The sequence below is a fragment of the Sycon ciliatum genome, chromosome 6 (genome assembly GCF_964019385.1).
Source record: "Sycon ciliatum chromosome 6, ocSycCili1.1, whole genome shotgun sequence".
NCBI classification, from domain to species: domain Eukaryota; kingdom Metazoa; phylum Porifera; class Calcarea; order Leucosolenida; family Sycettidae; genus Sycon; species Sycon ciliatum.
The window spans coordinates 10,066,220-10,087,211 of NC_088648.1; the positions used below are offsets into that span (position 1 = coordinate 10,066,220).

The following is a 20,992-nucleotide window of genomic DNA, read 5'->3' on the forward strand; positions in this document are numbered from 1 at the left end:
TCGGTGTGCTGCAATCGGGGTGTTAAGCTGTCTGTGGGACAAGCAAGGCATGTCTCTGACACACACTGCATGCATTTTGTACCTGGTTTTCCTGTTCGGATTTTTGTTTTTTTCAGAAAGTCTCTTTCTGGCGCACAGTCGGTGTTTTAGATTTGGGAACTTTGTCTTGGAGGCAGCCCAACTGTTTCATCAGCCATGTCCAGACCAGAGTGTGTATCATGCAGAAGTAGTAGTAAGCATGGCAAGCTGCTGAAGTGTCTACACTCATTGTGTGTGGAGTGTTTGGAAAAATACATCAGTAGCAAGGCCTCTGTGGGATGTCCTGAATGTGGAACAGTTACTCCACCACCACCACTGGCTGGTGTGCCCTTGCTGAAGTACCTACCAAATAGTGATGTGTCTAGTAATGGGAATGAGGCTACTGCTGGCACACAGTCCAGAAAGTTGTGTGATGAATGTGCTGAGGATACTGGAGCAGTGGCTGTTTGTATGGATTGCAGTGACAGTTTCTGTGCCATGCATGCCGAGGTTCACCCAACTTTCCGCCGGACTTACAAACACAAGGTTGTGCCACTCAGTGAGGCTGCGGGTCATACAGGTGATAGAACATCAGCCAGCCAGCACAAATGCACACTCCACCCCTCGTTTGTACAGTGTTCGTATTGCTTGAGTTGTGAGCAGCTAGTGTGTAAGCCATGTGTAAGCAGTGGTGATCATGCTGCTCACAATGTGCAGACTATCACTGATGCATCGTCTAGCATTCGTCAGTCCTTGAAAGCCAAGCTGACCAGCACATCGCTTGGAAGTGGCAGTGTTTTTGACGAGTCAATCAAGAAGTCTGAAGCAGCACTGAGTGGACTCCGTGATGAAACAGAAACGGTGTCCTCCCGGATCAACGACGTTTTTGGTGGTCTGAAGAAAGCCCTTGAAAACCGTCAGCAGGAGCTTCTGGATGAGGTGGATCGGTTGCAGTTGTCACATCTTCTTCCCCTTGAAGAGCAGAAGCGGCAGGTACTTGCTGGTGCCTCGTATAGCAAGAAAGTTCAACATCTGGCAGAGAACTGCAATGAGGATGTGAATTTCTTGAAGATGAGTGGATGGCTGGAGGAAGCAGCGAAGAATGCTGTGAGTGCGTCCGAGAGAGACGTGACGGTGTTTGCTCCGGGAACTCTATTGTTTTCGCCATACCACGTCGAGGAGCTGGCTGCGGCCATTGCCAGAACTGGTGTGGTGAGTGACATTGGTATGCTGTCATCGGAGAAGAGTAGCATGACTACTGCAGCCAGTGTTGAGGAGGGAGACGACCTTACCGTGATCATTGAGCCGAGGAATAGCCACGGTGATAGTCTGGCTGTGACGGAGGCACATTTGTGTGGTGTTCACGTTGAAGTAACATCTGCGGACAACAACACCGACACCATTCAGCCTGTGCTGATGCCCGACAGTAGTCCTAATGAAGGCACTAACATGATTGCAACGTACAAGACCACCGGAAAGAAGGGTTCAGTGCAGGTATCAGCCATGATTGGAGATCACCATGTAGCTGGAAGTTCTGCAATGGTTACCATCGTGGATCCGCTACCACAGTTTGATCCCAGCCAATGCCATGCTTATCTTGTACTGTCAAACAACAACCGTACGGTTACTCGTGGAGCTACTTGTAACGGGAGCTGGAGGTCAGTATGTGGTGTGAGGAAATGGAGTAGCGGCAAACACGAGATATCCCTCCGTCTTAATCGCATCACTGCTGGTAGCGTCTTCCACAAGTTCTTCTTGTGTAATTCCTATCATCCACGACTAGAAGGCTATCGAAATGGAAAGACTGCCTTATTCGGATGGTACAGCAACAACACCGGTAGTGGTGACTGGACAGGCAGTGCACTGGGTCAGCCGTGGCAAGCTAATGATGTCATCCACATGTCATTGGATTGTGACAATCACACGTTAGTCGGGCATCATGAGCGGACCGGAGCAACCGAGACACTGACCAACGTGACAGGGGAACTCTACCTCTACATCAGCATGTCTCGCAGTGGAGACCAAGTTACTATTTTGTGAACTTGGAATCATCGTGCACGATCCTAGAGTGTAGAATCGATTTGAGGAGTTCTTACAAATGTTGTCTCTTTTGTTTGTATTACATTTGGTATCCAAAGTGACTCTTAACCAGCCCTACATGTACATGTACTTGATTTTGATAAACTTATAACCTATAGAATTAATATGGCGTAATTTTCCCTTTTCTCTCAGGTAGTGGAACTGGTATTCCCAGTCCTTGTTCTTTGTCTCCTGTTGTGTGTACTCTGGTGCCTGCACCATGACAAACAGGTTTTTGTTCTTTTATCGACTTTTTAGCACGTGCACTGCTGTCACCTGTATTTGTGCTGCTGCCATTTGCTTGCACGGCTGTCATTTGCTTGCATTGCTTTGCCCAAGATTTGGATATTGTACACTGGAGGTTTTCAGTGGCCACCTAGCAATGCGTTGTGTGCGCTTGAAACCCATTGCGTTTGTGTAGTAACGTTAGACGGCAGTGTGTTGTTTTAGCTTTTATTTTTTTTATGTTGACTACTGCAGCCTCGTTAGGTTCAGTTCTACTGCACCGTTCTGCTGACTGTGTTATGTTCAGTTCTACTGGACTGTTCTGCAGCCTCGTGTTATGTTCGATTCTACAGCACTGTTCTGCAGCCTCGTGTTATGTTCAGTTCTTCTGCACCGTTCTGCAGCCTCGTGTTATGTTCAGTTCTACTGCACTGTTCTGATGACTGTGTTATGTTCAGTTCTACTTCACTGTTCTGCAGCCTCGTGTTATGTTCAGTTCTACTGCACTGTTCTGATGACTGTGTTATGTTCAGTTCTACTGCACTGTTCTGCAGCCTCGTGTTATGTTCAGTTCTACTGCACTGTTCTGATGACTGTGTTATGTTCAGTTCTACTGCACTGTTCTGCAGCCTCGTGTTATGTTCAGTTCTACAGCACTGTTCTGCAGCCTCGTGTTATGTTCAGTTCTACTGCACTGTTCTGCAGCCTCGTGTTATGTTCAGTTCTACTGCACTGTTCTGCAGCCTCGTGTAATGTTCAGTTCTACTGCACTGTTCTGCAGCCTCGTGTTATGTTCAGTTCCACTGCACTGTTCTGCAGCCTCGTGTTATGTTCAGTTCTACTGCACTGTTCTGCAGCCTCGTGTTATGTTCAGTTCTACTGCACTGTTCTGCAGCCTCGTGTTATGTTCAGTTCTACTGCACTGTTCTGCAGCCTCGTGTTATGTTCAGTTCTACTGCATTGTTCTGCTGACTGTGTTATGATGATGTCACTACATGATTGGGAGAAAACCCAATTGGGACAGGGTGTATGTTGATGTATAGTATTACCGATCGTGCCCGGTGGTGTTTGGAATGGCTGCTCTGCAATGCTATATCTGCAGCACAGTCACTTGTTTTACAGGGTCTGAGCTGCACACACTCACCACTACCTATAGTCACTAGTTTAGTTCCGTTTTCTTCTTTCCAGACTGGGAGACTATTGTTTTGTCTTTTCCATCTCCTGTTTTGTTACCTGTTTTGTTACCGCTGACACTGCGGGTGGGTGACTTGTGCTGCTGCTGCTGCTGTGACTGCTGTGATGGTGCTGGTGGTGCTAGTGGTGGGCTTTTCTTTCGTTTTAATTTCAGTCACTACATCAACTGTACTTAGTCTTGAAAATAAATAAATAAATTATTGTCGTCACGGGTTTGAGAACCGTGAACGAACTGCTCTAGGCTCCTCGCCACGCCACACAACAAAGAGCCAGTACAAATTGTTAGAGAGTTTTTTCTTCTACTTTGCTTCAGTGGGCGATGGAGAACTCATGGTTATCCGACAACTAACACTGACAACGAACGACGGACGACTGACACGGAGACAAGACGAGACAACAGAATATTATTATAGTGAAGGCGTACAACGGGGACAAGACAAGCAAGTGTGTACCAACGGGGACAGAAGACGGTGCAGCCGCATGTACCCAGGAGTCAAAAACAGCGCAGCAGCATGTACCACGACTCAGCAGCATGTACAACAAAGAGACACAAAAGCAGCCACATGTACGACAAAGAGCTACACGTGCAACCGCATGTACAACGAAGAGACACAAGCGCAGCCACATGTACAACACTATCCCCCATCAAAAAAAAGACATCCACTCCTGTGGATGGAAGCAATCAAAACAAAATTAGAAGAAAGACAGGAGAAAAAGAAATCAAATGTGAACACAATACAGAGGAGAATAGAAACAAAACATGCAGGGCCAAAACAGTAAGAGACGTAACTCCGGACAACGGGGAAAAGCCAAGGCACAAATGTGTGAAAAGAAAACAGACCGGGCCCACCCATAGAGGGAACCGCCATACTTTCAGGCGTGGGCCGCCAGGAAGTAACCACGTTGCCCTGGTACGAAGCCAAGGCAAACTGATGGCACTGCGAAGACCGCGGCAGCTGAACCGGGTGACCAGGCATCTGGAACCACAGGAGTTGTCCGGAAAACCATCACGCAGCAAACCATCACGCAGCCGATGGGGCTACGAAAGCTCACAGAGACAGAAAGGCACACACAGAAAGAAACACGGACTGACGCAAACATCTCAGCCATCGCCGAAAATCAGAAAAGCACACGAAGGAAGGGAAGAACAGCCAGGAAGAACATGTCGACTGAAACAGGAGCAATTAATCAGTGAGGACACCATTGAGGACACACAAACAAATCGGTTACCAATACGCAAAAGATAAAGAAGAAAAACCACAGGGCGCTACCCTGAAAACCCACAGGTCTCTAACCTGAAAAAAACCACAGGGATTGAACCTGAAAAAACCACAGGGATTGAACCTGAAAAAACCACAGGGATTGAACCTGAAAAAACCACAGGGATTGAACCTGAAAAACACGGAACTACATCCGCTTCGCAAAACCAAAAAACCGAGACAAAAACTGTCAGGGACCGACTGGGGCACGCAAGGGCCAACCAGCAACACGCGGAAACCATAACACCCGCAAGGCAAACCGATACAACAAAACACAGGATCCCTGCAGACCACCAGGCAGACCGTGGCTCACCATGATCAGACGCCCACCCAAACGAACTAGAGAGACCCACATGCCGAAACACAATTATAACAAAACCATACGCTCACAAAAAAATTCAACCTGGATCCGAAACGAGAATCCTACACGAAGTTCACACCTCCCACCAAACCGGAAGCCACCAGCTTTCCGACTGGGTGCACCTGGTGCACAGTGCATGACCGAGCCTGACAACGCTCTGCACGGAACATGGAGAAACTACTACTAGTACTAGCAAGAGTAGATAAACAAGAGTGTGCAACTCCGGATCTCTCCTGCACAATCTGCAGATACCCCGCGCCCACGGCGGAATTTTTTGTTTACGTCACCTTTTTTCAGAGAAACGCGGCTTTGCCGCAGAGCAGTGTGAGAGCACGTGCTGGGCACCGACCTTGTAGTGTAAAGCCCAGCCAAGTGCACGAGGGAAAACTCTCCAAAAGGCTCGCAGCGCGTGCGTCGTCGAAAAGATTACGTCAACAAAAAATTCCGCCGTGGGCCAATCCATCCGGAGTTGCACACTCTTGTTTATCTACTCTTGGTACTAGTAAAACGGTAGAAACACGAAACAAAACAATATGGATCGACTACATACGAGGCAGCACCTCGAGAATGTTCAGGCGGACATCTAAACAAATCACGCGACACAGTCACAATATCGGAGCAGTCCGACGGCAACTCGGTCTCCGTGACAAGCACAAGTGCACAACACAAGACGATATCAAAGCTACCCATGCTGAATGCACGACGAGCAAGCAAAAACAAGTTCCAGATTCGAACGCGAAGCACAGGAACAGAAGTTTGAAATTTTCATACACACAACCGTACAGTACAGGGTAGTCAGAGCGACACAGGAACAACGAACACAACGGGGCGAACTTACAACGAGCAGCTAGACTACACTACGCACTCGAGCACAAGAGAACAAGGTTCCACGGACTTCCTGCCGGGACCCGAGTCACCCGACGCAAAACAATTTGAAAAATTCGAAATCGAATACAAGTTAGTTACGGCCACACAGTACGCAGAGCAGACAATTACAAAGGCATTCTCACCAGAGTAGGCGCTCTCATGAGAGGCTTGGACGTTCGTGAGACTCAAGTAGCTGGGCCATGGCGAGAACACGAAGAGGAGACGAAAACACAGCTGATATGGAGACGAACTCAGGGTCGTGGATACGATTTGTTGGGCGCCAAATGTCGTCACGGGTTTGAGAACCGTGAACGAACTGCTCTAGGCTCCTCGCCACGCCACACAACAAAGAGCCAGTACAAATTGTTAGAGAGTTTTTTCTTCTACTTTGCTTCAGTAGGCGATGGAGAACTCATGGTTATCCGACAACTAACACTGACAACGAACGACGGACGACTGACACGGAGACAAGACGAGACAACAGAATATTATTATAGTGAAGGCGTACAACGGGGACAAGACAAGCAAGTGTGTACCAACGGGGACAGAAGACGGTGCAGCCGCATGTACCATGCAACCCAGGAGTCAAAAGCAGCGCAGCAGCATGTACCACGACTCAGCAGCATGACTGTACAACAAAGAGACACAAAAGCAGCCACATGTACGACAAAGAGCTACACGTGCAACCGCATGTACAACGAAGAGACACAAGCGCAGCCACATGTACAACACTATCCCCCATCAAAAAAAATAATGTTAGACTTGCAACTACAACATTATTATCGAGTACTCGATAGGTCGCTTGATATTTTTTCCCCATTGCCCAGTGTTCCCTGACTAACTGTCCTTGTGAAAGTTGAATGTGCCACGTGGTGACTAATGCTATTGGTATGTCATGGTACTGTGCATGTGTTGACACCATGCTAACAACATTACATCAGACTATACCCCAATTAGGGAGTTCAGTTCCGGTCACTGAAAAGCGAAAAGTGCAGTCACAGCTCGCCTGTACAAAGTGAATGGGCGCCTCGTGGCTGCAGTTCGAGATGCAGTTCGCGGCCCGAGTATCTTCTCCCGCGGCCTTTTCGGCCTTGTCGATGCTATTTTTAGGTAGCCGAGGTCATTACCTTCCCAATGGTGCCACACATGCCATGCTTCCAAAAATAATGCCTCCGCGCTTGGCGCGGGTGCACTTCGAAGTACTAATTTCGACCAGATCCGTACTCGGCTTCGCGAGGAACACCCGATTTTCGTGTTCAGCGGCCTCGAATTAGCCTAAACCAAGAGGATTCTACAACATTGAGGCTCGCGCTTTATCGCCGTAGAAGGAAAATGATCACAGAAACCAGCCCACGGCGATTTCCTGGTGGTAGACGAAAAAATCGAGTGAACTGCGCGCACACTGGTAAAAGCAGTGACGGTGAAAACGTGTGACTTGTGCAAGTCGGCGCGCACGGCATTCGTGCACACTGCATGCATGCACACATCCTGTGTCGCCATGTATGCACCAGATAGTGCAGTGCTGGACGGAAACCACACGGCTCCCATACATACTTGCATTTACTTCTGTGACTACTTTCTCCCCCGTTTTCCGATCTTCAATCGACTATAACTCTAGATTGCCTTGGAATTTTGGGTTCAAATTTTCACAGGTTGTTTCTCGATTCTTCCCGGTTTAGAAAAACTAGCGTTTTATGCAAAACTCGCGAATTTGATTTTTCAATTGAAGTCCCTACCCCAATTGAAGGAGACAACACTGGTATACTAGTAATATTTGATCAACCTCATTCACCCATCCTACAATGGGTGTAGAGTGTGTGGTGTGCCATGCCCCATGCTCACAAGTACAATGTGTGGAGAGTCAGAGTGTGTGGTGTGCCATGCCCCATGCTCACAAGTACAATGTGTGTAGAGTGTGTGGTGTGTCATGCCCCATGCTCACAAGTACAATGTGTGTAGAGTGTGTGGTGTGCCATGTCCCATGCTCACAAGTACAATGTGTGTAGAGTGTGTGGTGTGCCATGCCCCATGCTCACAAGTATGGCGTAACTAACCTGTCACATCACATGAGATCGATGGCTTATCTGATGACAGAAGTGGGCGGCAAAGCAAATCGGGGTATTGAGCTGTCTGTGGGACAAGCAAGGCATGTCTCTGACAAACACTGCATGCATTTTGTACCTGGTTTTCCTGTTCGGATTTTTGTTTCTTTCAGAAAGTCGTTCTGGCGCACAGTCGGTGTTTGAGATTTGGGAACTTTGTCTTGGAGGCAGCCTAACTGTTTCATCAGCCATGTCCAGACCAGAGTGTGTATCTTGTAGAAGTAGTAGTAAGCATGGCAAGCTGCTGAAGTGTCTACACTCATTGTGTGTGGAGTGTTTGGAAAAATACATCAGTAGCAAGGCCTCTGTGGGATGTCCTGAATGTGTAACAACCACTCCACCACCACAGGGAGGTGTTCCCGTACCTTCCAAATAGTGATGTGTCTAGTGATGGGAATGAGGCTACTGCTGGCACACAGTCCAGAAAGCTGTGTGATGAATGTGCTGAGGATACTGGAGCAGTGGCTGTTTGTATGGATTGCAGGGACAGTTTCTGTTCCATGCATGCCGAGGTTCACCCAACTTTCCGCCGGACTTACAAACACAAGGTTGTGCCACTCAGTGAGGCTGCGGGTCATACAGGTGATAGAACATCAGCCAGCCAGCACAAATGCACACTCCACCCCTCGTTTGTACAGTGTTCGTATTGCTTGAGTTGTGAGCAGCTAGTGTGTAAGCAATGTGTAAGCAGTGGTGATCATGCTGCTCACAATGTGCAGACTATCACTGATGCATCTTCTGGCATTCGTCAGTCCCTGAAAGCCAAGCTGACCAGCACATCACTTGGAAGTGGCGGTGTTTTTGACGAGTCAATCAAGAATTCTGAAGCAGCACTGAGTGGACTCCGTGATGAAACAGAAACGGTGTCCTCCAGGATCAACGACGTTTTTGGTGGGCTGAAGAAAGCCCTTGAAAACCGTCAGCAGGAGCTTCTGGATGAGGTAGATCGATTGCAGTTGTCACATCTTCTTCCCCTTGAAGAGCAGAAGCGGCAGGTACTTGCTGGTGCCTCGTATAGCAAGAAAGTTCAACATCTGGCAGAGAACTGCACTGAGGATGTGAATTTCTTGAAGATGAGTAGATGGCTGGAGGAAGCAGCGAAGAATGCTGTGAGTGCGTCCGAGAGAGATGTGAAGGGTTTTGCTCCGGGAACTCTATTGTTTTCGCCATACCACGTCGAGGAGCTGACTGCGGCCATTGCCAGAACTGGTGTGGTGAGTGACATTGGTGTGCTGTCATCGGAGAAGAGTAGCATGACTACTGCAGCCAGTGTTGAGGAGGGAGTCGACCTTACCGTGATCATTGAGCCAAGGAATTCCCACGGTGATAGTCTGGCTGTGACGGAGGCACATTTGTCTGGTGTTCGCGTTGACGTAACATCTGCGGACAACACCACCGACACCATTCATCCTGTGCTGATGCCCGACAGTAGTCCTAATGAAGGCACTAACATGATTGCAACGTACAAGACGACCGGAAAGAAGGGTTCAGTGCAGGTATCAGCCATGATTGGAGATCACCATGTAGCTGGAAGTCCTGCAACGGTTACCATCTTGGATCTACTTCAGTTTGATCCCAGCCAATGTCATGCTGATCTTGTACTGTCAAACAACAACCGAACGGTTACTCGTGGAGCTGCTTCCAGCGGCAGTATCTTTAGGTCAGTTTGTGGCATGAGAAAATGGAGTAGAGGCAAACACGAGATATACCTTCGTCTTGATCGCATCCATGCTAATGGCCTTCAGCACCTGTTTTTCTTGTGTAATGCCCAACGTCCACTATTAGACGACTGGCAAGGGGGAAAGGCCACATCGTTTGGATGGTTCAGCAACACCCCCACTGATAACTGGACTGGCAGTGCACTAGGTCAGCCATGGGAAGCCGGTGACGTCATTCATATGTCGTTGGATTGTGACAATCACACGTTAGTCGGTCGTCATGCGCGTACCGGAGCAACCGAGACACTGACGAACGTGACAGGGGAACTCTACCTCTACATCAGCCTGTTTTACAGTGGAGACCAAGTTACTATTTTTTGAACTTGGAACCACCGTGTAAGACCTTAGAGTGTAGATTTATTTCCAGAAGTTCTTACTATTGACTCTCTTGTTTGCATTAAGTTTGGATCCTAACTGTACTATACGCATATAGTATATGTACTTGTTTCTGATAGCCTGATATGGTGTATTTCTCCCTTTCGTCTTAGGCACTGGAACTTGTATTCCCAGTCCTTGCTCTTTGTCTACTCTTGTATGCACTCTGGTGCATGGGCCATGACAACCAGGATTTGTTCATTTATCAACTTTTTAGCACGTGCACTGCTGCCACATGTGTATGCGCTGCTGCCGTTTGCTTGCACGGCTGTCATTTGCTTGCATTGCTTTGCCCAAGATTTGGATATTGTACACTGGAGGTTTTCAGCAGCCACCTAGCAATGTGTTGTGTGCGCATGAAGCCCATTGCGTTTGTGTAGTAACGTTAGGCGGCAGTGTGTTGTTTTAGCTTTTTTTTTTTTAATGTTAACTACTGCAGCCTCGTTAGGTTCAGTTCTACAGCACTGTTCTGCAGCCTCGTGTTCTGTTCAGTTCTACTGGACTGTTCTGCAGCCTCGTGTTATGTTCAGTTCTACTGGACGGTTCTGCAGCCTCGTATTAGGTTCAGTTCTACTGGACTGTTCTGCAGCCTTGTGTTATGTTCAGTTCTACTGGACTGTTCTGCAGCCTCGTGTTATGTTCAGTTCTACTGCACTGCTCTGCAGCCTCGTGTTATGTTCAGTTCTACTTCACTGTTCTGCAGCCTCCTGTTATGTTCAGTTCTACTGCACTGTTCTGCAGCCTCGTGTTATGTTCAGTTCTACTGCACTGCTCTGCAGCCTCGTGTTATGTTCAGTTCTACTTCACTGTTCTGCAGCCTCCTGTTATGTTCAGTTCTACTGCACTGTTCTGCTGACTGTGTTCTGATGATGTCACTGCATGATTGTACTACTTCAATTGCATTCTGCTTTTTCAGCATGTATCGCACAACGACTGGTATGACAGTAATGTACCTGTGATCTGCTCTCTTATGCATAATGTCAGCGTCGGTGCATCCTGCTTTGGGACCAGCATAATGTCAGCGTCGTTGCATCCTGCTTTGGGACCAGCACACGTTATGAACTATTTCCACTAAGTTTTTACGTCCTTGTGATCAGTGAGTGCTTCTGTCACTTTTAACGTACAGTGAGTCCCAGTGTCTGCTCCAGTGCCGGGTCAGCTGGGTCAGCGACTCGGTTGGGGAGCACTTGGACCCGTTTGGTAAAAGAACACCGGATCAATTGTGACCCGGGTGGGAATACATAACATCATGGAGTGCTAAAATATTTATGGCTCCCTAATGTACATGCTCGTGGCCTGGCATGAGTAAAACATGGATGTGGCAAATGGGATTTAGGCCTTTGGCCTATGGTTGGTGAATCTGATCTATCCTCCCCCACCGTTTAGGAGCCGCATCTGACGCCTGATCATGGGGTGGTGGCGTCCCACGGAAGCGGAAAAGTGGTTTTTGACCAGGGAGTTGCACGACTCCTTGTTCTTGACCTGCCCGGTACGCGAACCCGTCGAATTTAAAAAAAAATGTACATGCAATAGCCGCACTCGAATATAGCCGGATCTGACCCGGTTGTAAGAGTTGTGCCAGGTACACGTGTATGTACAACAACTGCGGGGGGGGGGGGGGGGGCAGGGAGAAAACCCAATTGGGACAGGGTGTATGTTGATGTATAGTATTACCGATCGTGCCCGGTGGTGTTTGGAATGGCTGCTTTGCAACGCTATATCTGCAGCACAGTCACTTGTTTTACAGGGTCTGAGCTGCACACACTCACCTCTACCTGTAGTCACTAGTTTAGTTCCGTGTTCTTCTTTCCAGACTGGGAGACGATTGTTTTGTCTTTTCCATTTCCTGTTTTGTTACCCCTGACAATGCATGTTGGTGACTTGTGCTGCTGCTGCTGTGACTGCTGTGACTGCTGGTGGTGGTGCTGGTGGTGGTGCTGGTGATGGTGCTGGTGATGGTGCTGGTGATGGTGCTGTGGCTGGTGGTGCTGGTGGTGCTAGTGGTGGGCTTTTCTTTCGTTTTAATTTCAGTCACTACATCAACTGTACTTAGTCTTGAAAATAAATAAATAAATTACTATCGAGTACTCGATAGGTCGCTTGATAGTTTTTCCCCATTGCCCAGTGTTCCCTGACTAACTGTCCTTGTGAAAGTTGAATGTGCTACTTGGTGACTAATGCTATTGGTGTGTCATGGTACTGTGCATGTGTTGACACCATGCTAACAACATTACATCAGACTATACCACAATTGAAGGAGACAACACTGGTATACTAGTAATATTTGATCAACCTCATTCACCCATCCTACAATGGGTGTAGAGTGTGTGGTGTGCCATGCCCCATGCTCACAAGTACAATGTGTGTAGAGTGTGTGGTGTGCAATGCCCCATGCTCACAAGTACAATGTGTGTAGAGTGTGTGGTGTGCCATGCCCCATGCTCACAAGTACAATGGGTGTAGAGTGTGTGGTGTGCCATGCCCCATGCTCACAAGTACAATGTGTGTAGAGTGTGTGGTGTGCCATGCCCCATGCTCACAAGTACAATGGGTGTAGAGTGTGTGGTGTGCCATGCCCCATGCTCACAAGTACAATGTGTGTAGAGTGTGTGGTGTGCCATGCCCATGCTCACAAGTACAATGTGTGTAGAGTGTGTGGTGTGCCATGCCCCATGCTCACAAGTACAATGTGTGTAGAGTGTGTGGTGTGCCATGCCCCATGCTCACAAGTATGGCGTAACTAACCTGTCACATCACATGACAAGCTTGATGGCTTATCTGATGACAGAAGTTCGGCGGCAAAGCTCGTTGTGCAGCAGAAATCGGGGTGTTGAGCTGCCGGGACAAGCAAGGCATGTCTCTGACATACACTGCATGCATTTTGTACCCGGTTTTCTTGTTTGGATTTTTGTTTCTTTCAGAAAGTCTCTTTCTGGCGCACAGTCGGTGTTTTAGATTTGGGAATTCTGTCTTGGAGGTAGCCTAACTGTTTCATCAGCCATGTCCAGACCAGAGTGTGGATCATGCAGAAGTAGTAGTAAGCATGGCAAACTGTTGAAGTGTCTGCACGCATTGTGTGTGGAGTGTTTGGAAAACTACATCAGTGGCAAGGGCTCTGTGGGTTGTCCTGAATGTGGAACAACCACTCCACCACCACCACTGGCTGGTGTTCCCTTGCTGCAGTACCTGCCAGACAGTGAAGTTTCCAGTGATGGGAATGAGGCTACTGCTGGCACACAGTCCAGAAAGCTGTGTGATGAATGTGCATTGGATACTAGAGCAGTGGCTGTTTGTATGGACTGTGGTGAGAGTCTCTGTGCCATGCATGCCGAAGCACATCCTGCATCTCGCCGCACTTACAAACACAAGGTTGTGCCACTCAGTGAGGCTGCGGGTCATACAGGTGATAGCACATCAGCCAGCCAGCACAAATGCTCATTCCACGCCTCGTCTGTACAGTGTTCGTATTGCTTAAGTTGTGAGCAGCTTGTGTGTAAGCAATGTGTTAGCAGTGGTGATCATGCTGCTCACAATGTGCAGACTATCACTGATGCATCTTCTAACATTCGTCAGTCCTTGAAAGCCAAGCTGACTAGCACATCACTTGGAAGTGGCAGTGTTTTTGACGAGTCAATCAAGAAGTGTGAAGCAGCACTGAGTGGACTCCGTGATGAAAGGGAAATGGTGTCCTCCCGGATCAACGACGTTTTTGGTGGGCTAAAGAAAGCCATTGAAAACCGTCAGCAGGAGCTTCTGGATGAGGTAGATCGATTGCAGTTGTCACATCTTCTTCCCCTTGAGGAGCAGAACCGACAGGTAATTGCTGGTGCCTCGTATAGCAAGAAAATTCAACACCTGGCAGAGAACTGCAATGAGGATGTGAATTTCTTGAAGATGAGTGGATGGCTGGAGGAAGCAGCGAAGAATGCTGTGAGTGTGTCCGAGAGAGACGTGAAGGGGTTTGCTCCAGGAACTCTATTGTTTTCGCCATGCCACTTCGAGGAGCTGACTGCGGCCATTGCCAGAACTGGTGTGGTGAGTGACATTGGTATGCTGTCATCGGAGAAGAGTAGCATGACTGCAGCCAGTGTTGAGGAGGGAGGGGACCTTACCGTGATCATTGAGCCAAGGAATGGCCACGGTGATAGTCTGGCTGTGACGGAGGCACATTTGTCTGGTGTTCACGTTGAACTAACATCTGCGGACAACACCACCGACACCATTCAGCCTGTGCTGATGCCCAACAGTAGTCCTAATGAAGGCACTAACATGATTGCAACGTACAAGACGACCGGAAAGAAGGGTTCAGTGCAGGTATCAGCCATGATTGGAGATCACCATGTAGCTGGAAGTCCTGCAACGGTTACCATCTTGGATCCTCTTCAGTTTGATCCCAGCCAATGTCATGCTGATCTTGTACTGTCAAACAACAACCGAACGGCTACTCGTGGAGCTGCTTCCAGCGGCAGTATCTTTAGGTCAGTATGTGGCATGAGAAAATGGAGTAGAGGCAAACACGAGATATCCCTTCGTCTTGATCACATCGGTGCTAGTGGCCTTCAGCACCTGTTTTTCTTGTGTAATGCCCAACGTCCACTATTAGACGACTGGCAAAGCGGAAAGGCCACATCGTTTGGATGGTTCAGCGACACCACCACTGATAACTTTACTACTGGCAGTGCACTAGGTCAGCCATGGAGAGCCGGTGACGTCATTCGCATGTCGTTGGATTGTGACAATCACACGTTAGTCGGTCGTCATGAGCGTACCGGAGCAACCGAGACACTGACGAACGTGACAGGCGAACTCTACCTCTACATCAGCCTGTTTTACAGTGGAGACCAAGTTACTATTTTGTGAACTTGGAAACACCGTGTAAGATCTTAGAGTGTAGATTTATTTCCAGAAGTTCTTACTATTGACTTTCTTGTTTGCATTAAGTTTGGATCCTAACTGTACTATACGCATATAATATATGTACTTGTTTCTGATAGCCTGATATGGTGTATTTCTCCCTTTCGTCTCAGGTAGTGGAACTGGTATTCCCAGTCCTTGCTCTTTGTCTACTCTTGTATGTACTCTGGTGCCTGCACCATGACAAACAGGTTTTTGTTCTTTTATCAACTTTTTACCACGTGCACTGCTGTCACATGTGTTTGCGCTGCTGCCATTTGCTTGCACGGCTGTCATTTGCTTGCACTGTTTTGCCCAAGATTTGGATATTGTACACTGGAGGTTTTCAGTGGCCACCTAGCATTGTGTTGTGTGCGCATGAAACCCATTGCGTTTGTGTAGTAACGTTAGGCGGCAGTGTGTTGTTTTAGCTTTTTTTTTTTTTAATGTTAACTATTGCAGCCTCGTTAGGTTCAGTTCTACAGCACTGTTCTGCAGCCTCGTGTTATGTTCAGTTCTACTGGACTATTCTGCAGCCTCGTGTTATGTTCAGTTCTACTGGACTGTTCTGCAGCCTCGTGTTATGTTCAGTTCTACTGGACTATTCTGCAGCCTCGTGTTATGTTCAGTTCTACTGCACTGTTCTGCTGACTGTGTTATGTTCAGTTCTACTGCACTGTTCTGCAGCCTCGTGTTATGTTCAGTTCTACTGCACTGTTCTGCAGCCTCGTGTTATGTTCAGTTCTACTAGACTGTTCTGCAGCCTCGTGTTATGTTCAGTTTTACTGGACTGTTCTGCAGCCTCGTGTTATGTTCAGTTCTACTGCACTGTTCTGCAGCCTCGTGTTATGTTCAGTTCTACTGGACTGTTCTGCAGCCTCGTGTTATGTTCAGTTCTACTGCACTGTTCTGCAGCCTCGTGTTATGTTCAGTTCTACTGGACTGTTCTGCAGCCTCGTGTTATGTTCAGTTCTACTGGACTGTTCTGCAGCCTCGTGTTATGTTCAGTTCTACTGGACTGTTCTGCAGCCTTGTGTTATGTTCAGTTCTACTAGACTGTTCTGCAGCCTCGTGTTATGTTCAGTTCTACTTCACTGTTCTGCAGCCTCGTGTTATGTTCAGTTCTACTTCACTGTTCTGCTGACTGTGTTATGTTCAGTTCTACTTCACTGTTCTGCAGCCTCGTGTTATGTTCAGTTCTACTGCACTGTTCTGCTGACTGTGTTATGTTCAGTTCTACTGCACTGTTCTGATGACTGTGTTCTGATGATGTCACTACATGACTGTACTACTTCAATTGCATTCTGCTTTTTCAGCATGTATAGCACAAAGACTGTTATGACAGTAATGTACCTGTGATCTGCTCTCTTATGCATAATGTCAGCGTCGTTGCATCTTGCTTTGGGACCAGCACACGTTCTGAACTATTTCCACTAAGTTTTTACGTCCTTGTGATCAGTGAGTCCCAGTGTCTGCTCCAGAGCCGGGTCAGCTGGGTCAGCGACTCGGTTGGGGAGCACTTGGACCCGTTTGGTAAAAGAACACCGGATCAATTGTGACCCGGGTGGGAATACATAACATCATGGAGTGCTAAAATATTTATGGCTCCCTAATGTACATGCTCGTGGCCTGGCATGAGTAAAACATGGATGTGGCAAGTGGGATTTTGGCCTATGGTTGGTGGATCTGATCTATCCTCCCCCACCGTTTAGGAGCCGCATTTGACGCCTGATCATGGGGTGGTGGCGTCCCACGGAAGCTGAAAAGTGGTTCTTGACCAGGGAGTTGCACGACTCCTTGTTCTTGACCTGCCCGGTACGCGAACCCGTCGAATTTAAAAAAAATGTACATGCAATAGCCACACTCGAATATAGCCGGATCTGACCCGGTTGTAAGAGTTGTGCCAGGTACACGTGTATGTACAACAACTGCGGGGGGGGGGGGGGGGGGGGGGGCAGGGAGAAAACCCAATTGGGACAGGGTGTATGTTGATGTATAGTATTACCGATCGTGCCCGGTGGTGTTTGGAATGGCTGCTTTGCAACGCTATATCTGCAGCACAGCCACTTGTTTTACAGGGTCTGAGCTGCACACACTCACCACTACCTGTAGTCACTAGTTTAGTTCCGTTTTCTTCTTTCCAGACTGGGAGACGATTGTTTTGTCTTTTCCATCTCCTGTTTTGTTACTGCTGACACTGCATGTTGGTGACTTGTGCTGCTGCTGCTGCTGCTGCTGTGACTGCTGTGATGGTGCTGGTGGTGGTGGTGGTGGTGGTGCTGGTGGTGCTAGTGGTGGGCTTTTTTTTCGTTTTAATTTCAGTCACTACATGAACTGTACTTAGTCTTGAAAATAAATAAATAAATTATTATCGAGTACTCGATAGGTCGCTTGATAGTTTTTCCCCATTGCCCAGTGTTCCCTGACTAACTGTCCTTGTGAAGGTTGAATGTGCTACCTGGTGACTAATGCTATTGGTGTGGCATGGTACTGTGCATGTGTTGACACCATGCTAACAACAACACATACATGCATGCATGCATTACATTAGACTATACCCCAATTGAAGGAGACAACACTGGTATACTAGTAATATTTGATCAACCTCATTCACCCATCCTACAATGTGTGTAGAGTGTGTGGTGTGCCATGCCCCATGCTCACAAGTACAATGTGTGTAGAGTGTGTGGTGTGCCATGCCCCATGCTCACAAGTACAATGTGTGTAGAGTGTGTGGTGTGCCATGCCCCATGATCACAAGTACAATGTGTGTGGAGTGTGTAGTGTGCCATGCCCCATGCTCACAAGTACAATGTGTGTGGAGTGTGTAGTGTGCCATGCCCCATGCTCACAAGTACAATGTGTGTAGAGTGTGTAGTGTGCCATGCCCCATGATCACAAGTACAATGTGTGTGGAGTGTGTAGTGTGCCATGCCCCATGATCACAAGTACAATGTGTGTGGAGTGTGTAGTGTGCCATGCCCCATGATCACAAGTACAATGTGTGTGGAGTGTGTAGTGTGCCATGCCCCATGCTCACAAGTATGGCGCATCTAACCTGTCACATCACATGACAAGCTTGATGGCTTATCTGGTGACAGAAGTTCGGTGGCAAAGCTCCTTGTGCTGCAGAAATCGGGGTGTTGAGCTGTCTGTGGGACAAGCAAGGCATGTCTCTGACACACACTGCATGCATTTTGTACCCGGTTTTCCTGTTTGGATTTTTTGTTTCTTTTAGAAAGTCTTTCTGGCGCACAGTCGGTGTTTTAGATTTGGGAATTTTGTCTTGGAGGTAGCCTAACTGTTTCATCAGCTATGTCCAGACCAGAGTGTGTATCATGTAGAAGTAGTAGTAAGCATGGCAAGCTGTTGAAGTGTCTACACGCATTGTGTGTAGAGTGTTTGGAAAAACACATCAGTGGCAAGGGCTCTGTGGGTTGTCCTGAATGTGGAACAACCACTCCACCACCACCACTGGCTGGTGTGCCCTTGCTGCAGTACCTGCCAAATAGTGATGTTTCCAGTGATGGGAATGAGGCTACTGCTGGCACACAGTCCAGAAAGCTGTGTGATGAATGTGCTGAGGATACAGCAGCAGTGGCTGTTTGTATGGACTGTGGTGATAGTCTCTGTGCCATGCATGCCGAAGCACATCCTGCATCTCGCCGGACTTACAAACACAAGGTTGTGCCACTCAGTGAGGCCGTGGAACATACAGGTGATAGAACATCAGCCAGCCAGTACAAATGCTCATTCCACCCCTCGTTTGTACAGTGTTCGTATTGCTTGAGTTGTGAGCAGCTAGTGTGTAAGCAATGTGTAAGCAGTGGGGATCATGCTGCTCACAATGTGCAGACTATCACTGATGCATCCTCCAGCATTCGCCAGTCCTTGAAAGCCAAGCTGAATAGCACATCACATGGAAGTGGCAGTGTTTTTGACGAGTCGATCAAGAAGTCTGAAGCGGCACTGAGTGGACTCCGTGATGAGACAGAAACTGTGTCCTCCTGTATCAACGACGTTTTTGGTGGTCTGAAGAAAGCCATTGAAAACCGTCAGCAGGAGCTTCTGGATGAGGTGGATCGATTGCAGTTGTCACATCTTCTTCCCCTTGAAGAGCAGAAGCGACAGATACTTGCTGGTGCCTCATATAGCAAGAAAGTTCAACATCTGGCAGAGAACTGCAATGAGGATGTGAATTTCTTGAAGATGAGTAGATGGCTGGAGGAAGCAGCGAAGAATGCTGTGATTGCGTCCGAGAGAGATGTGAAGGGGTTTGCTCCAGGAACTCTATTGTTTTCACCACACCACGTAGAGGAACTGACTGCGGCCATTGCCAGAACTGGTGTGGTGAGTGACATTGGTATGCTGTCATCGGAGAAGAGTAGCATGACTACTGCAGCCCGTGTTGAGGAGGGAGACGACCTTACCGTGATCATTGAGCCAAGGAATGGCCACGGTGATAGTCTGGCTGTGACGGAGGCACATTTGTCTGGTGTTCACGTTGAAGTAACATCTACGGACAACACCACCGACACCATTCAGCCTGTGCTGATGCCCGACAGTAGTCCAAATGAAGGCACTAACATGATTGCAACGTACAAGACGACCGGAAAGATTGGTTCAGTGCAGGTATCAGCCATGATTGGAGATCACCATGTAGCTGGAAGTCCTGCAATGGTTACCATCGTGGATCTGCTACCACAGTTTGATCCCGGCCAATGCCATGCTGATCTTGCACTGTCAAACAACAACCGAACGGTTACTCGTGGAGCTGCTGCTAGCGGTAACTGGAGGTCAGTATGTGGCGTGAGGAAATGGAGTAGCGGCAAACACGAGATATCCCTCCGTCTTGATCGCATCACTGCTGGTGACGTTCACCACCTGTTCTTCTTGTGTAATGCCCAGCGTCCACGACTAGACGACTGGCAAACGGGAGAGACCACATTGTTTGGATGGTACAGCAACAACACCGATTGTGGTAACTGGACAGGCAGTGCACTGGGTCAGCCATGGCAAGCCGGTGACATCATTCATATGTCGTTGGATTGTGACAATCACACGTTAGTCGGTCGTCATGAGCGTACCGGAGCAACCGAGACACTGACGAACGTGACAGGCGAACTCTACCTCTACATCAGCCTGTTTTACAGTGGAGACCAAGTTACTATTTTGTGAACTGGTATCATCGTGCACGATCCTAGAATGTAGAATTAGTTTGAGTTCTCACAAGTTCCGACTCTTTTGTTTGTATTACATTTTGTATCCAAAGTGACTCTTAACCAGCCCTACATGTACATGTACTTAATTCTGATAAACTTATAACCTATAGAATTATTATGGCGTAATTTTCCCTTCTCTCTCAGGCAGTGGAACTGGTATTCCCAGCCCTTGCTCTTTGTCTACTCTTGTATGTACTCTGGTGCCTGGACCATGACAAACAGGTTTTGTTCTTTTATCAACTTTTTAGCACGTGCACTGCTACCACATGTGTTTGCGCTGCTGCCATTTGCTTGCACAGCTGTCATTTGCTTGCATTGCTTTGCCCAAGATTTGGATATTGTACACTGGAGGTTTTCAGTGGCCACCTAGCAATGTGTTGTGTGCGCATGAAACCCATTGCGTTTGTGTAGTAACGTTAGGCGGCAGTGTGTTGTTTTAGCTTCTTTCTTTTTTTTAATGTTAACTACTGCAGCCTCGTTAGGTTCAGTTCTACAGCACTGTTCTGCAGCCTCGTGTTCTGTTCAGTTCTACTGGACTGTTCTGCAGCCTCGTGTTATGTTCAGTTCTACTGCACTGTTCTGCAGCCTCCTGTTATGTTCAGTTCTACTGGACTGTTCTGCAGCCTCGTGTTATGTTCAGTTCTACTGGACTGTTCTGCAGCCTCGTGTTATGTTCAGT

At 47.9% G+C, this 20,992-nt stretch overlaps 2 protein-coding genes across 2 annotated transcripts in view; both read left to right on the forward strand.

Annotated features, from left to right (window-relative positions):
• Positions 1-129: 129 nt before the first annotated feature.
• LOC135819339 (E3 ubiquitin-protein ligase TRIM45-like) overlaps positions 130-20,992 on the forward strand; it is a 139,600-nt gene continuing 118,737 nt past the window's right edge. The window contains exon 1 of the mRNA XM_065332529.1: positions 130-361. Coding sequence (XP_065188601.1) covers positions 196-361 — 166 coding nt within the window. The 5' untranslated portion in view covers positions 130-195. The remainder of the gene's footprint in view (positions 362-20,992) is intronic.
• LOC135819335 (E3 ubiquitin-protein ligase TRIM45-like) lies at positions 12,831-20,682 on the forward strand. The gene is made up of 2 exons (XM_065332524.1): positions 12,831-13,601; positions 18,810-20,682. Exons 1-2 carry the CDS (start codon positions 13,199-13,201, stop codon positions 20,267-20,269), a joined length of 1,863 nt encoding a protein of 620 aa, XP_065188596.1. The 5' UTR covers positions 12,831-13,198; the 3' UTR covers positions 20,270-20,682.

Bases quoted from the DNA above. Each gene is read 5' to 3' on its own strand.
- LOC135819335 (XM_065332524.1), top strand. From the start codon at position 13,199: ATGTCCAGACCAGAGTGTGGATCATGCAGAAGTAGTAGTAAGCATGGC. The intron at 13,602-18,809 runs GTGATAGCACAT...TGGAACATACAG, and splicing joins TGAGGCTGCGGGTCATACAG to GTGATAGAACATCAGCCAGC.